Source organism: Heptranchias perlo, chromosome 2 (assembly GCF_035084215.1).
Source record: "Heptranchias perlo isolate sHepPer1 chromosome 2, sHepPer1.hap1, whole genome shotgun sequence".
In the NCBI taxonomy this organism is placed as follows: Eukaryota; Metazoa; Chordata; class Chondrichthyes; order Hexanchiformes; family Hexanchidae; genus Heptranchias; species Heptranchias perlo.
In genome coordinates this window covers 169,333,623-169,349,880 of record NC_090326.1, presented here as the reverse complement: position 1 = coordinate 169,349,880, position 16,258 = coordinate 169,333,623, and the positions used below count along the sequence as shown (strand labels likewise).

Genomic DNA, 16,258 nt, shown 5'->3' with positions numbered 1-16,258 from the left:
AGTACTGTGTACAGTTCTGGTCACCCTATTATAGAAAGGATATTATTAAACTAGAAAGAGTGCAGAAAAGATTTACTAGGATGCTACCGGGACTTGATGGTTTGACTTACAGGGAGAGGTTAGACAGACTGGGACTTTATTCCCTGGAGAGTAGGAGGTTAAGGGGTGATCTTATAGAAGTCTATAAAATAATGAGGGGCATAGATAAGGTCGATAGTCAAAATCTTTTCCCAAAGGTAGGGGAGTCTATAACGAGGGGGCACAGATTTAAGGTGAGAGGGGAGAGATACAAAAGGATCCAGAGGGGCAATTTTTTCACTCAAAGGGTGGTGAGTGTCTGGAACGAGCTGCCAGAGGCAGTAGTAGAGGCGGGTACAATTTTGTCTTTTAAAAAGCATTTGGACAGTTACATGGGGAAGATGGGTATCGAGGGATATGGGCCAAGTGCAGGCAATTGGGACTAGCTTAATGGTATAAACTGGGCGACATGGACATGTTGGGCCGAAGGGCCTGTTTCCATGTTGTAACTTCTATGATTCTATACCAGCGGCACCCCAAGCCTCCGTACTCGTACCTTGCGCTGATAGCCATGGTCATCCTCAACTCTCCCGAGAAAAGGCAGACATTATCGCAGGCAAGGCTTTCAACTTCAGTCTTTTAAAACAGCGGGGAGATGGTCACACTTTGGATTTTGTTGTTGTGAATTTTATGACCGTTCGGCCTTTTAAATCAGGTGTCCCGGCCGTGGTGAGACCCCAGAACTCAGCGCAGCACGACAGCGGGTGTGTGTGTGTGTGAAATATATTCACACCTGGTGTGTGTGTGTGTGTATGAAATGTATTCACACCTGGTGTGTGTGTGTGTGAAATGTATTCACACCTGGTGTGTGAGTGTGTGAAATGTATTCACACCTGGTGTGTGTGTGTGTGTATGAAATGTATTCACACCTGGTGTGTGTGTGTATGAAATGTATTCACACCTGGTGTGTGTGTGTGTGTATGAAATGTATTCACACCTGGTGTGTGTGTGTGTGAAATGTATTCACACCTGGTGTGTGTGTGTGTGTATGAAATGTATTCACACCTGGTGTGTGTGTGTGTGTATGAAATGTATTCACACCTGGTGTGTGTGTGTGTGTATGAAATGTATTCACACCTGGTGTGTGTGTGTGTGAAATGTATTCACACCTGGTGTGTGTGTGTGTGAAATGTATTCACACTGGGTGTGTGTGTGTGTGAAATGTATTCACACCTGGTGTGTGTGTGTGTGAAATGTATTCACACCTGGTGTGTGTGTGTGTGTATGAAATGTATTCACACCTGGTGTGTGTGTGTGTGAAATGTATTCACACCTGGTGTGTGTGTGTGTGTATGAAATGTATTCACACCTGGTGTGTGTGTGTGTGAAATGTATTCACACCTGGTGTGTGTGTGTGAAATGTATTCACACTGGGTGTGTGTGTGTGTGAAATGTATTCACACCTGGTGTGTGAGTGTGTGAAATGTATTCACACCTGGTGTGTGTGTGTGTGTATGAAATGTATTCACACCTGGTGTGTGTGTGTGTGAAATGTATTCACACCTGGTGTGTGTGTGTGTGAAATGTATTCACACTGGGTGTGTGTGTGTGTGAAATGTATTCACACCTGGTGTGTGAGTGTGTGAAATGTATTCACACCTGGTGTGTGAGTGTGTGAAATGTATTCACACCTGGTGTGTGTGTGTGTGTATGAAATGTATTCACACCTGGTGTGTGTGTGTGTGTATGAAATGTATTCACACCTGGTGTGTGTGTGTGTGAAATGTATTCACACCTGGTGTGTGTGTGTGTGAAATGTATTCACACTGGGTGTGTGTGTGTGTGAAATGTATTCACACCTGGTGTGTGAGTGTGTGAAATGTATTCACACCTGGTGTGTGAGTGTGTGAAATGTATTCACACCTGGTGTGTGTGTGTGTGTATGAAATGTATTCACACCTGGTGTGTGTGTGTGTGTATGAAATGTATTCACACCTGGTGTGTGTGTGTGTGAAATGTATTCACACCTGGTGTGTGTGTGTGTGAAATGTATTCACACTGGGTGTGTGTGTGTGTGAAATGTATTCACACCTGGTGTGTGTGTGTGTGAAATGTATTCACACCTGGTGTGTGTGTGTGTGAAATGTATTCACACCTGGTGTGTGTGTGTGTGAAATGTATTCACACCTGGTGTGTGTGTGTGTGAAATGTATTCACACTGGGTGTGTGTGTGTATGAAATGTATTCACACCTGGTGTGTGTGTGTGTGAAATGTATTCACACCTGGTGTGTGAGTGTGTGAAATGTATTCACACTGGGTGTGTGTGTGTGTGAATGTATTCACACTGGGTGTGTGTGAAATGTATTCACACCTGGTGTGTGTGTGTGTGAAATGTATTCACACTGGGTGTGTGTGTGTATGAAATGTATTCACACCTGGTGTGTGTGTGTGTGAAATGTATTCACACCTGGTGTGTGAGTGTGTGAAATGTATTCACACTGGGTGTGTGTGTGTGTGAAATGTATTCACACTGGGTGTGTGTGTGTATGAAATGTATTCACACCTGGTGTGTGAGTGTGTGAAATGTATTCACACTGGGTGTGTGTGTGTGTGAAATGTATTCACACCTGGTGTGTGTGTGTGTGAAATGTATTCACACCTGGTGTGTGTGTGTGTGAAATGTATTCACACCTGGTGTGTGAGTGTGTGAAATGTATTCACACTGGGTGTGTGTGTGTATGAAATGTATTCACACCTGGTGTGTGTGTGTGTGAAATGTATTCACACTGGGTGTGTGTGTGTGTGAAATGTATTCACACTGGGTGTGTGTGTGTATGAAATGTATTCACACCTGGTGTGTGAGTGTGTGAAATGTATTCACACCTGGTGTGTGAGTGTGTGAAATGTATTCACACCTGGTGTGTGTGTGTGTGAAATGTATTCACACTGGGTGTGTGTGTGTGTGAAATGTATTCACACCTGGTGTGTGAGTGTGTGAAATGTATTCACACCTGGTGTGTGTGTGTGTGAAATGTATTCACACCTGGTGTGTGAGTGTGTGAAATGTATTCACACCTGGTGTGTGTGTGTGTGAAATGTATTCACACCTGGTGTGTGAGTGTGTGAAATGTATTCACACTGGGTGTGTGTGTGTGTGAAATGTATTCACACCTGGTGTGTGAGTGTGTGAAATGTATTCACACTGGGTGTGTGTGTGTGTGAAATGTATTCACACCTGGTGTGTGTGTGTGTGTGAAATGTATTCACACTGGGTGTGTGAGTGTGTGAAATGTATTCACACCTGGTGTGTGTGTGTGTGAAATGTATTCACACTGGGTGTGTGTGTGTGTGAAATGTATTCACACCTGGTGTGTGAGTGTGTGAAATGTATTCACACTGGGTGTGTGTGTGTGTGAAATGTATTCACACCTGGTGTGTGTGTGTGTGAAATGTATTCACACCTGGTGTGTGAGTGTGTGAAATGTATTCACACTGGGTGTGTGTGTGTATGAAATGTATTCACACCTGGTGTGTGTGTGTGTGAAATGTATTCACACTGGGTGTGTGTGTGTGTGAAATGTATTCACACTGGGTGTGTGTGTGTATGAAATGTATTCACACCTGGTGTGTGAGTGTGTGAAATGTATTCACACCTGGTGTGTGTGTGTGTGAAATGTATTCACACTGGGTGTGTGAGTGTGTGAAATGTATTCACACCTGGTGTGTGTGTGTGTGAAATGTATTCACACTGGGTGTGTGTGTGTGTGAAATGTATTCACACCTGGTGTGTGAGTGTGTGAAATGTATTCACACCTGGTGTGTGTGTGTGTGAAATGTATTCACACCTGGTGTGTGAGTGTGTGAAATGTATTCACACCTGGTGTGTGTGTGTGTGAAATGTATTCACACCTGGTGTGTGAGTGTGTGAAATGTATTCACACTGGGTGTGTGTGTGTGTGAAATGTATTCACACCTGGTGTGTGAGTGTGTGAAATGTATTCACACTGGGTGTGTGTGTGTGTGAAATGTATTCACACCTGGTGTGTGTGTGTGTGAAATGTATTCACACTGGGTGTGTGAGTGTGTGAAATGTATTCACACCTGGTGTGTGTGTGTGTGAAATGTATTCACACCTGGTGTGTGTGTGTGTGAAATGTATTCACACCTGGTGTGTGAGTGTGTGAAATGTATTCACACTGGGTGTGTGTGTGTGTGAAATGTATTCACACCTGGTGTGTGTGTGTGTGAAATGTATTCACACCTGGTGTGTGAGTGTGTGAAATGTATTCACACTGGGTGTGTGTGTGTATGAAATGTATTCACACCTGGTGTGTGTGTGTGTGAAATGTATTCACACTGGGTGTGTGTGTGTGTGAAATGTATTCACACTGGGTGTGTGTGTGTATGAAATGTATTCACACTGGGTGTGATTCTGCCCAATGGTGAGATTTGTTTGCAGGGAGCGAACCTCGTGTGATGTCATCGCGCCCATTCCGTCCCCTCGGGAAATCCCAGTCTGCTGTTTCCTGATGTACATTTCCTGAGAGCTGTGGATCGCAGAAACACCCCTCCCCCCAATACCCCTCCCCCCGACACCCCCTCCCCCAACACCCCCTCCCCCCAACACCCCCTCCCCCGACACCCCCTCCCCCCAACACCCCTCCCCCCAATACCCCTCCCCCCGACAACCCCCTCCCCCAACACCCCCCTCCCCCCGACACCCCCCTCCCCCCGACACCCCCTCCCCCCAACACCCCCTCCCCCAACACCCCCTCCCCCCGACACCCCCTCCCCCCAACACCCCCTCCCCCCAACACCCCCTCCCCCGACACCCCCTCCCCCCGACACCCCTCCCCCGACACCCCCTCCCCCAACACCCCCTCCCCCCAACACCCCCTCCCCCGACACCCCCTCCCCCCGACACCCCCTCCCCCCGACACCCCCTCCCCTCGACACCTCCTCCCCCCGACACCCCCTCCCCCCGACACCCCCTCCCCCCGACACCCCCTCCCCCAACACCCCCTCCCCCCGACACCCCCTCCCCCCAACACCCCCTCCCCCCAACACCCCCTGCCCCCACCCTTCCTCTTCCCCCAACCCCCTCCCCTCCCCCAACACCCCACCCGTCCTCCTCCCCAACCCCCTCCCCCTCCCCCAACACCCCCATCCCCCCACCCTTCCCCTTCCCCAACCCCCTCCCCCCAATAACCCCATCCCCCCACCCTCCCCCTCCCCCCAACACCCCCATCCCCCCACCCAACCCCCTCCCCCCAATAACCCCATCCCCCCACCCTTCCCCCTTCCCCAACCCCCTCCCCCAATAACCCCATCCCCCACCCTCCCCCTCCCCCCAACAACCCATCCCCCCATCCTTCCTCCTCCCCACAACCCTCTCCCTCCCGTCTCCACTTGAGCAGTGAAAGCTGACTCGGCCGGTATGGAGATAGATTTCCCTTCCTAATTCAGGTGGTGACTGGAGAGAATATTATGGGCTGTATAAAACTGGGCTGTGGTCCTGGTGGGTACGGGTCTGTCAAAGGAGAGGGTGGGGGAGGGCGAGAATTTAGTGATCATAAATATAAGATGGTTACCAATAAATCCAATCGGGAATTCAGAGAAACTTCTTTACCCAGAGAGTGGTGAGAATGTGGAACTCGCTCCCACAAGGAGTAGTTGAGGTGAATAGTGTCGATAGATTTAAGGGGAAGCTTGATAAACACATGAGGGAGAAAGGAATAGAAGGATATGCTGATAGGGTGAGATGAAGTAGGGAGGGAGGAGGCTCGTGTGGAGCATAAACACCAGCATGGACCTGTTGGGCCGAATGGCCTGTTTCCGTGCTGTACATTCGATGTATTTAAAGCCCTGAATTGATTGCTATCCGGATGGTGGGGAGTGAATGAACCGAGTGTCTGTCCCCCGATTTCCTCGGTAAAGTTCAGCAGGTCATTCCTGTACAGGGTCTGCACAGCGGACCCCCGCCAACCTGTGCACAACATCACTGCAGGGGCGCGTGGTGGCAGGAGTGCTGACCTCAGGACTCCACGCGGCAGCTACTGGAGAACAATGGTCCTGGGAGAGTAGGCGGGAGTCAGGGATATCCGATAACTAAACGGTTCATCCCGGTACCCAGTGATGCACAGGAAGAGTTCCACAATCAGCCGGCCTCACTCACGGCTCCGACTGCTCCTTACACCTTAACTTGAGACACTTACTGTTTGTTTATATTGGGTATTAACTTGGTCAACTCGCACCCTGTTAGTGGGGTCCTCCTCCCACTTGTTGTGTGGGCAGGGGCTACTTGTCTATGGTGTTTTACTGTATCCGGGTCAGAGTTTCTGTGTGCAATTTGAGAAGTTTTACCATAATAGATTTGGGGGGGTGTACTTTTAGAGGTTTTAGTGCAGTAGATTAGAGGCTGTGTACTTTTATTGATTTTACCGTAGTAGATTTGGGGGGTGTACTTTTAGTTGTTTTGCTGTATTAGATTTGAGGTGTGTACTTTTAGTGGTTTTACTGTATTAGATTTGAGGGTGTGTACTCTTAGTGGTTTTACTGTGTTAGATTTGAAGGTGTGTACTTTTATTGGATTTACTGTATTAGATGTGAGGGTGTGTACTTTTAGTAGTTTTACTGTATTAGATTTGGTGGGGTGTACTTTTAGTAGTTTTACTGTATTAGATTTGGTGGGGTGTACTTTTAGTGGATTTACTCTATTAGATTGGCATGTGTACTTTTAGTGGTTTTGCTGTATTAAATTTAAGGGTGTCCACTTTTAGTGGTTTTACTGTATTAGATTGGAGCGTGTGTACTTTTAGTGGATTTACTGTATTAGATTTGAGGGTGTGTACTTTTAGTGGATTTACTGTATTAGATTTGAGGGTGTGTACTTTTAATGGATTTACTGTATTAGATTTGAGGGTGTGTACTTTTAGTGGATTTACTGTACTGGATTTGAGGGTGTGTACTTTTAGTGGTTTTACTGTATTAGATTTGAGGGTGTGTACTTTAGTGGATTTACTGTATTGGGTTTGAGGGTGTGTACTTTTAGTGGATTTACTGTATTGGATTTGAGGGTGTGTACTTTTAGTGGATTTACTGTACTGGATTTGAGGGTGTGTACTTTAGTGGATTTACTGTATTAGATTTGAGGGTGTGTACTTTTAGTGGATTTACTGTACTGGATTTGAGGGTGTGTACTTTAGTGGATTTACTGTATTGGATTTGAGGGTGTGTACTTTTAGTGGATTTACTGTATTGGATTTGAGGGTGTGTACTTTTAGTGGATTTACTGTATTGGATTTGAGGGTGTGTACTTTTAGTGGATTTACTGTATTGGATTTGAGGGTGTGTACTTTTAGTGGATTTACTGTATTGGATTTGAGGGTGTGTACTTTAGTGGTTTTACTGTACTGGATTTGAGGGTGTGTACTTTAGTGGTTTTACTGTATTGGATTTGAGGGTGTTACTTTTAGTGGATTTACTGTATTGGATTTGAGGGTGTGTACTTTTAGTGGGTTTACTGTACAGGATTTGAGGGTGTGTACTTTAGTGGTTTTACTGTATTGGATTTGAGGGTGTGTACTTTTAGTGGATTTACTGTACTGGATTTGAGGGTGTGTACTTTTAGTGGGTTTACTGTACAGGATTTGAGGGTGTGTACTTTAGTGGTTTTACTGTATTGGATTTGAGGGTGTTACTTTTAGTGGATTTACTGTATTAGATTTGAGGGTGTGTACTTTTAGTGGGTTTACTGTACAGGATTTGAGGGTGTGTACTTTAGTGGTTTTACTGTACTGGATTTGAGGGTGTGTACTTTAGTGGTTTTACTGTACTGGATTTGAGGGTGTGTACTTTCGTGGTTTTACTGTATTGGATTTGAGGGTGTGTACTTTAGTGGTTTTACTGTACTGGATTTGAGGGTGTTACTTTTAGTGGATTTACTGTATTGGATTTGAGGGTGTGTACTTTAGTGGATTTACTGTACTGGATTTGAGGGTGTGTACTTTTAGTGGATTTACTGTACTGGATTTGAGGGTGTGTACTTTAGTGTTTTACTGTACTGGATTTGAGGGTGTGTACTTTAGTGGATTTACTGTACTGGATTTGAGGGTGTGTACTTTAGTGGTTTTACTGTACTGGATTTGAGGGTGTGTACTTTAGTGGATTTACTGTACTGGATTTGAGGGTGTGTACTTTAGTGGTTTTACTGTACTGGATTTGAGGGTATGTACTTTAGTGGTTTTACTGTACTGGATTTGAGGGTGTGTACTTTTAGTGGATTTACTGTACTGAATTTGAGGGTGTGTACTTTAGTGGTTTTACTGTACTGGATTTGAGGGTGTGTACTTTAGTGGTTTTACTGTACTGGATTTGAGGGTGTGTACTTTTAGTGGATTTACTGTACTGGATTGAGGGTGTTACTTTTCGTGGATTTACTGTATTGGATTTGAGGGTGTTACTTTTAGTGGATTTACTGTCCTGGATTTGAGGGTGTTACTTTTAGTGGATTTACTGTATTGGATTTGAGGGTGTTACTTTTAGTGGATTTACTGTACTGGATTGAGGGTGTTACTTTTAGTGGATTTACTGTATTGGATTTGAGGGTGTTACTTTTAGTGGATTTACTGTACTGGATTTGAGGGTGTTACTTTTAGTGGTTTTACTGTACTGGATTTGAGGGTGTTACTTTTAGTGGTTTTACTGTACTGGATTTGAGGGTGTGTACTTTTAGTGGATTTACTGTATTGGATTTGAGGGTGTGTACTTTTAGTGGATTTACTGTACTGAATTTGAGGGTGTGTACCTTAGTGGTTTTACTGTACTGGATTTGAGGGTGTGTACTTTAGTGGTTTTACTGTACTGGATTTGAGGGTGTGTACTTTTAGTGGATTTACTGTACTGGATTGAGGGTGTTACTTTTAGTGGAGGATTTACTGTATTGGATTTGAGGGTGTTACTTTTAGTGGATTTACTGTCCTGGATTTGAGGGTGTTACTTTTAGTGGATTTACTGTATTGGATTTGAGGGTGTTACTTTTAGTGGATTTACATGTACTGGATTGAGGGTGTTTACTTTTAGTGGATTTACTGTATTGGATTTGAGGGTGTTACTTTTAGTGGATTTACTGTACTGGATTTGAGGGGTGTTACTTTTAGTGGTTTTACTGTACTGGATTTGAGGGTGTTACTTTTAGTGGTTTTACTGTACTGGATTTGAGGGTGTTACTTTTAGTGGTTTTACTGTACTGGATTTGAGGGTGTTACTTTTAGTGGTTTTACTGTACTGGATTTGAGGGTGTTACTTTTAGTGGTTTTACTGTACTGGATTTGAGGGTGTTACTTTTAGTGGTTTTACTGTACTGGATTTGAGGGTGTTACTTTTAGTGGTTTTACTGTACTGGATTTGAGGGTGTTACTTTTAGTGGATTTACTGTACTGGATTATTCCCTGTGTCCTGGACTCCCTCGATAATCGATATTTTCCCCCTCGATCAGGTCACCCCGAAATCCTCGAAACTCGAGGGAATACGACCCTCCCCCAGATACCCCCCCGATACCCCCTCCCCCAAGATACCCCCGATATCGCCCCCTACCCCCCGATACCCCCCTCCCCCAGATACCCCCCGATACCCCCTCCCCCCAGATACCCCCCCGATATCGCCCCAGGACCCCCGATACCCCCCTCCCCCCAGATACCCCCGATATCGCCCCCTACCCCTGATACCCCCCCCAGATACCCCCCGATATCACCCCAACCCCCGATACCCCCTCCCCCAGATACTCCCGATATCGCCCCCTACCCCCGATACCCCCCCCAGATACCCCCGATATCGCCCCTACCCCCGATACCCCCCTCCCCCAGATACCCCCCCGATACCCCCTCCCCCCAGATACCCCCGATATCACCCCCTACCCCCGATACCCCCCCCCCCCCCAGATACCCCCCGATATCGCCCCTACCCCAGATACCCCCGATATCGCCATCAATCCCCGATACCCCTCCCCCCTTTTACCCCCTCCACCCCGATATCCCTCTCCCGATCCCCCTCTGGAGGGGCCTTTGCTGTGTATTTGTGTGGGGGAGGTTTGTGGTGCTGGTTGAACAGGGAGTGAGTGTCCGTCTCGTCTCTGCAGGTCCTGCGGACGATCAGCCTGCTCTCTCCATTCTGCAGCGGTGATTATAAGGGCTGGAGGGACTCAGTCAGACACAACCTGTCAGCAAACGCCTGCTTCGTAAAGGTAGGCTCGGCTGGAGGGAGCTCGTCCTCTCTCTCCTTCTCAAGTAGCTGGGTGACGCCCCATACCTTCAATTTGGCCGTTCTTCAGGGTCGCCGAGCGTCCGTGGAGCCCGTTAATTCTCGGCCGTGGCCGGCATTTATTGCCCGTCCCTGGTTGCCCTGAGAGGGTGGCAGTGGGGTCATCGCCTGAAACCACTGCTCGCAGTCCGATAAAACTGAGTGATTTGCTGGGGTCACTTCAGAGGGCAGTTAAGAGTCAACCACGTTGGTGTGGGACTGGAGGACATTAGTGAACCAGTCGGGTTTTTAACAACAATCCGACAGCTTCACGGTCACTTTTACTGAGACCGGCTTTTAATTCCGAGATTTTTTAAACTGTTAGTGGGTTCAAATCCACTCCAGAGACTTGAGGACCATAATCCAGGCCGACATTCCCAGTGCAGCACTGAGAGGGAGCGCCGCACTGTCGGAGGGTCAGTACTGAGGGAGCGCCGCACTGTCGGAGGGTCAGTACTGAGGGGCGCGCCGCACTGTCGGAGGGTCAGTACTGAGGGGCGCGCCGCACTGTCGGAGGGTCAGTACTGAGGGAGCGCCGCACTGTCGGAGGGTCAGTACTGAGGGAGCGCCGCACTGTCGGAGGGTCAGTACTGAGGGAGCGCTGCACTGTCGGAGGGTCAGTACTGAGGGAGCGCCGCACTGTCGGAGGGGTCAGTACTGAGGGAGCGCTGCACTGTCGGAGGGTCAGTACTGAGGGAGCGCCGCACTGTCGGAGGGTCAGTACTGAAGGGAGCGCCGCACTGTCGGAGGGTCAGTACTGAGGGAGCGCCGCACTGTCGGAGGGTCAGTACTGAGGGAGCGCCGCACTGTCGGAGGGTCAGTACTGAGGGAGCGCCGCACTGTCGGAGGGGTCAGTACTGAGGGAGCGCCGCACTGTCGGAGGGTCAGTACTGAGGGAGCGCCGCACTGTCGGAGGGTCAGTACTGAGGGAGCGCCGCACTGTCGGAGGGTCAGTGCTGAGGGAGCGCTGCACTGTCGGAAGGTCAGTACTGAGGGAGCGCTTGCACTGTCGGAGGGTCAGTACTGAGGGAGCGCTGCACTGTCGGAGGGTCAGTACTGAGGGAGCGCCGCACTGTCGGAGGGTCAGTACCGAGGGAGCGCTGCACTGTCGGAAGGGTCAGTACCGAGGGAGCGCTGCACTGTCGTAGGGTCAGTACTGAGGGAGCGCTGCACTGTCGGAGGGTCAGTACGGAGGGAGCGCTGCACTGTCGGAGGGTCAGTACCGAGGGAGCGCTGCACTGTCGGAAGGTCCAGTACCGAGGGAGCGCTGCACTGTCGTAGGGTCAGTACTGAGGGGAGCGCCGCACTGTCGGAGGGTCAGTACTGAGGGAGCGCCGCACTGTCGGAGGGTCAGTACTGAGGGAGCGCCGCACTGTCGGAGGGTCAGTGCTGAGGGAGCGCCGCACTGTCGGAGGGTCAGTACTGAGGGGAGCGCCGCACTGTCGGAGGAGGGTCAGTACTGAGGGAGCGCCGCACTGTCGGAGGGTCAGTACTGAGGGAGCGCCGCACTGTCGGAGGGTCAGTACTGAGGGAGCGCCGCACTGTCGGAGGGTCAGTACTGAGGGAGCGCTGCACTGTCGGAGGGTCAGTACTGAGGGAGCGCTGCACTGTCGGAGGGGTCAGTACTGAGGGGAGCGCCGCACTGTCGGAGGGTCAGTACTGAGGGAGTGCTGCACTGTCGGAGGGTCAGTACTGAGGGAGCGCCGCACTGTCGGAGGGTCAGTACTGAGGGAGCGCCACACTGTCGGAGGGTCAGTACTGAGGGAGCGCATGCACTGTCGGAGGGGTCAGTACTGAGGGAGCGCTGCACTGTCGGAGGGTCAGTACTGAGGGAGCGCTGCACTGTCGGAGGGTCAGTACTGAGGGAGCGCTGCACTGTCGGAGGGTCAGTACTGAGGGGAGCGCTGCACTGTCGGAGGGTCAGTACTGAGGGGAGCGCTGCACTGTCGGAGGGTCAGTACTGAGGGAGCGCTGCACTGTCGGAGGGTCAGTACTGAGGGAGCGCTGCACTGTCGGAGGGTCAGTACTGAGGGAGCGCTGCACTGTCGGAGGGGTCAGTACTGAGGGAGCGCCGCACTTTCGGGAGGGTCAGTACTGAGGGAGTGCTGCACTGTCGGAGGGTCAGTACTGAGGGGAGGCGCCGCACTTTCGGAGGGTCAGTACTGGAGGGAGTGCCGCACTGTCGGAGGGTCAGTACTGAGGGAGCGCCGCACTGTCGGAGGGTCAGTACTGAGGGAGGGCTGCACTGTCGGAGGGTCAGTACTGAGGGAGCGCTGCACTGTCGGAAGGTGCCGTTTTTTGGATGAGACGTTAAACCCTCTCATGTTGAGATTAAGGAAAGACCTGCATTTCTCCAGCACCTTTCACCACCTCAGGACGTCCCAAAGCGCTTTACAGCCAATGAAGTACTTTTGAAGTGTAGTCACTGTTGTAATGTGGGAAACGCAGCAGCCAATTTGCTCACAGCAAGATCCCACAAACAGCAATGTGATAATGACCAGATAATCTGTTTTTCGTGATGTTGGTTGAGGGATAAATATTGGCCCCAGGACACCGGGGGAGAACTCCCCCCTGCTCTTCTTCGAAATAGTGTCCGTGGGATCTCTTACATCCACCTGAGAGGGGGCAGACGGAGGCCTCGGTTTGAGAGGGGTGACCTGTGGCCCTACAGGGAGTTTCTCCGGGGGGTCCCGGCCAATGTGGGAGTGTGTTGGCGGAGTGGTGTTGGCGGAGTGGTGTTGGCGGAGTGGGGTTGGCGGAGTGGTGTTGGCGGAGTGGGGTTGGCGGAGTGGTGTTGGCGGAGTGGGGTTGGCGGAGTGTGGTGTTGGCGGAGTGGGGTTGGCGGAGTGCGGTTGGCGGAGTGCGGTTGGCGGAGTGGTGTTGGCGGAGTGGGGTTGGCGGAGTGGGGCTGGCGGAGTGGGGTTGGCGGAGTGCGGTTGGCGGAGTGGGGTTGGCGGAGTGGTGTTGGCGGAGTGGGGGTTGGCGGAGTGGTGTTGGCGGAGTGGGGTTGGCGGAGTGGTGTTGGCGGAGTGGGGTTGGCGGAGTGGGGTTGGCGGGAGTGGTGTTGGCGGAGTGGGGGTTGGCGGAGTGGGGTTGGCGGAGTGGGGCTGGCGGAGTGGGGTTGGCGGAGTGGTGTTGGCGGAAGTGGGGTTGGCGGAGTGCGGGTTGGCGGAGTGGGGGTTGGCGGAGGTGGGGTTGGCGGAGTGGTGTTGGCGGAGTGGGGCTGGCGGAGTGGGGTTGGCGGAGTGCGGGTTGGCGGAGTGGGGTTGGCGGAGTGGGGGTTGGCGGAGTGGGGTTGGCGGAGTGGGGTTGGCGGAGTGCGGTTGGCGGAGTGGGGTTGGCGGAAGTGGGGTTGGCGGATGTGCGGTTGGCGGAGTGGGGTTGGCGGAGTGTGGGGTTGGCGGAGTGGGGTTGGCGGAGTGGGGTTGGCGGAGTGGGGTTGGCGGAGTGGTGTTGGCGGAGTGGGGCTGGCGGCAGGAGTGGGGGTTGGCGGAGTGCGCGTTGGCGGGAGTGGGGTTGGCTGGAGTGGGGGTTGGCGGAGTGGTGTTGGCGGAGTGGTGTTGGGCGGAGTTGGGGTTGGCGGAGTGGGGGTTGGCGGAGTGGTGTTGGCGGAGTGGGGTTGGCGGAGTGGGGTGTTGGCGGAGTGCGGTTGGCGGAGTGGGGTTGGCGGAGTGGGGTTGGCGGAGTGGTGTTGGCGGAGTGGGTGTTGGCGGAGTGGGGTTGGCGGGAGTGGTGTTGGCGGGAGTGGGGTTGGCGGAGGTGGGTGTTGGCGGAGTGGGGGTTGGCGGAGTGGGTGTTGGCGGAGTGGTGTTGGCGGAGTGGTGTTGGGCGGAGTGGTGTTGGCGGAGTGGGGTTGGCGGAGTGGTGTTGGCGGAGTGGGGTTGGCGGAGTGGGGTTGGGCGGAGTGGGGTTGGCGGAGTGGGGTTGGCGGAGTGGGGTTGGCGGAGTGGTGTTGGTGCGGAGTGGGGTTGGCGGAGTGGGGGTTGGCGGAGTGGGGTTGGCGGAGTGGGGTTGGCGGAGTGGGTGTTGGCGGAGTGGGGTTGGCGGAGTGGGGTTGGCGGAGTGCGGTTGGCGGAGTGGGGTTGGCGGAGTGGGGTTGGCGGAGTGGGGTTGGCGAGTGGGGTTGGCGGAGTGGGGTTTGGGCGGAGTTGCGGTTGGGGGGCGGGACGTGGTGTTGGCGGAGTGGTGTTGGCGGAGTGGTGTTGGCGGAGTGGTGTTGGCGGAGTGCGGTTGGCGGAGTGGGTGTTGGCGGAGTGGGGTTGGCGGAGTGGGGTTGGCGGAGTGGTGTTGGCGGAGTGGTGTTTGCGGAGTGGGGTTGGCGGAGTGGTGTTGGCGGAGTGGGGTTGGCGGAGTGGTGTTGGCGGAGTGGGGTTGGCGGAGTGTGTTGTTTGCGGAGTGGGGTTGGCGGAGTGGTGTTGGCGGAGTGGGGGTTGGCGGAGTGGTGTTGGCGGAGTGGGGTTGGCGGAGTGGTGTTGGCGGAGTGGTGTTGGCGAGTGGTGTTGGCGGAGTGGTGTTGGCGGAGTGGTGTTGGCGGAGTGGTGTTTGGCGGAGTGGGGTTGGCGGAGTGGTGTTGGCGGAGTGGGGTTGGCGGAGTGGGTTGGCGGAGTGGTGTTGGCGGAGTGGGGTTGGCGGAGTGGGGTTGGCGGAGTGGGGTTGGCGGAGTGGGGTTGGCGGAGTGGTGTTGGCGGAGTGGGGTTGGCGGAGTGGGGTTGGCGGAGTGGTGTTGGCGGAGTGTGGGTTGGGCGGAGTGGGGTTGGCGGAGTGGTGTTGGCGGAGTGGGGTGAAGGCCAGTTTAATTGATGCGATGTCCCGTTCCCCGACAGGTGCTGAAAGACCCGAACGATCCGCGGAGGAAAGGCAACTCCTGGATGGTGGACATGTCCCGAATCCCGCCCAAGGCCCTGAAGCGCCAGAACACGGCCGCCTCAGGCGGCGGGACGGGGACCTGGGCCTCCTCATCCTCCGGGATCAGTGCCCCGGCCCCCCGCCCGCTGGCTGCTCCTCCCCGGCCCCCCGGCACTGCGAGTCCTCCGGGCGAGGCGGGGAGCCTCGGGCCGACCTCGACCGGCAGCTCCTCCGAGCCGGACTCCGAGCCCGGAGAGCACTGGGGATCGGGCCCAGCCCCCCTGGGAGTTGCCCACCTCCCACGCCCAGTACGCTCCCCCCCAACGCCGTGGCCCCTCCCAGCACCGGATACCCCCTCCCGCGGCCCTCCTCCCTCCTCCCCCCCGGGCCTGGCCTGCGGGCCCCTCTGGTCACTGGTGCCCGGGTCCCCTCGGCGCAGGCCCCGGCCGTACCCGTGCCCCAGGCAGCCCCTCGGCCTCGTGACCTTGACACCCTGCTCCGCGTCGTCCCTCCCAATAAAAGCGTCTTCGATGCACTGATTCCCCACCAGAGCCTCAGGCCCATCCAGTACAGGACACAGGGCCCGAGATCCGGATCCCTCCCCCTCGCCCTCCCCCTCACCGATCGACTGTAGTCCCCCTCCTCCACCTCCCCTCCCCCTCCCCAAATTGCCTGATGCGCCCCCTCGCTCTCCCTGATCGACTGTAGCCCCCTCCCCTCCTCGATCGACAGTAGCCCCCTCCCCTCCCTCCCCGATCGACAGTAGCCCCCTCCCCCCGATCGACTATAGCCCCCTCCCCCTCGATCGACAGTAGGCCCCCTCCCCCTCTCCCCGATCGACTGTAGCCCCCCCTCCCCCTCGATCAGACAGTAGCCCCCTCCCCCCTCCCCCGATCGACAGTAGCCCCCCTCCCCCCCGATCGACTATAGCCCCCTCCCCCTCGATCGACAGTAGCCCCCCTCCCCCTCCCCGATCGACTGTAGCCCCCCTGCCCCCCGATCGACTGTAGCCCCCTCCCCCGATCAACTGTAGCCCCCTCCCCCCTCCCCGATCGACAGTAGCCCCCTCACCCCGATCGACTATAGCCCCCCTCCCCC

The 16,258-nt window shown here is 53.6% G+C and overlaps 1 protein-coding gene across 1 annotated transcript; it reads left to right on the top strand.

The window, feature by feature from the left end:
- Positions 1 to 487: 487 nt before the first annotated feature.
- On the top strand, positions 488 to 15,794 carry LOC137332584 (forkhead box protein H1-like). Its single transcript, XM_067996520.1, is given in 5 exon segments — positions 488 to 634; positions 10,155 to 10,259; positions 15,139 to 15,303; positions 15,305 to 15,475; positions 15,477 to 15,794. Coding segments are annotated over 5 exon segments (906 nt in total).
- The last annotated feature ends 464 nt before the right edge of the window (positions 15,795 to 16,258 follow it).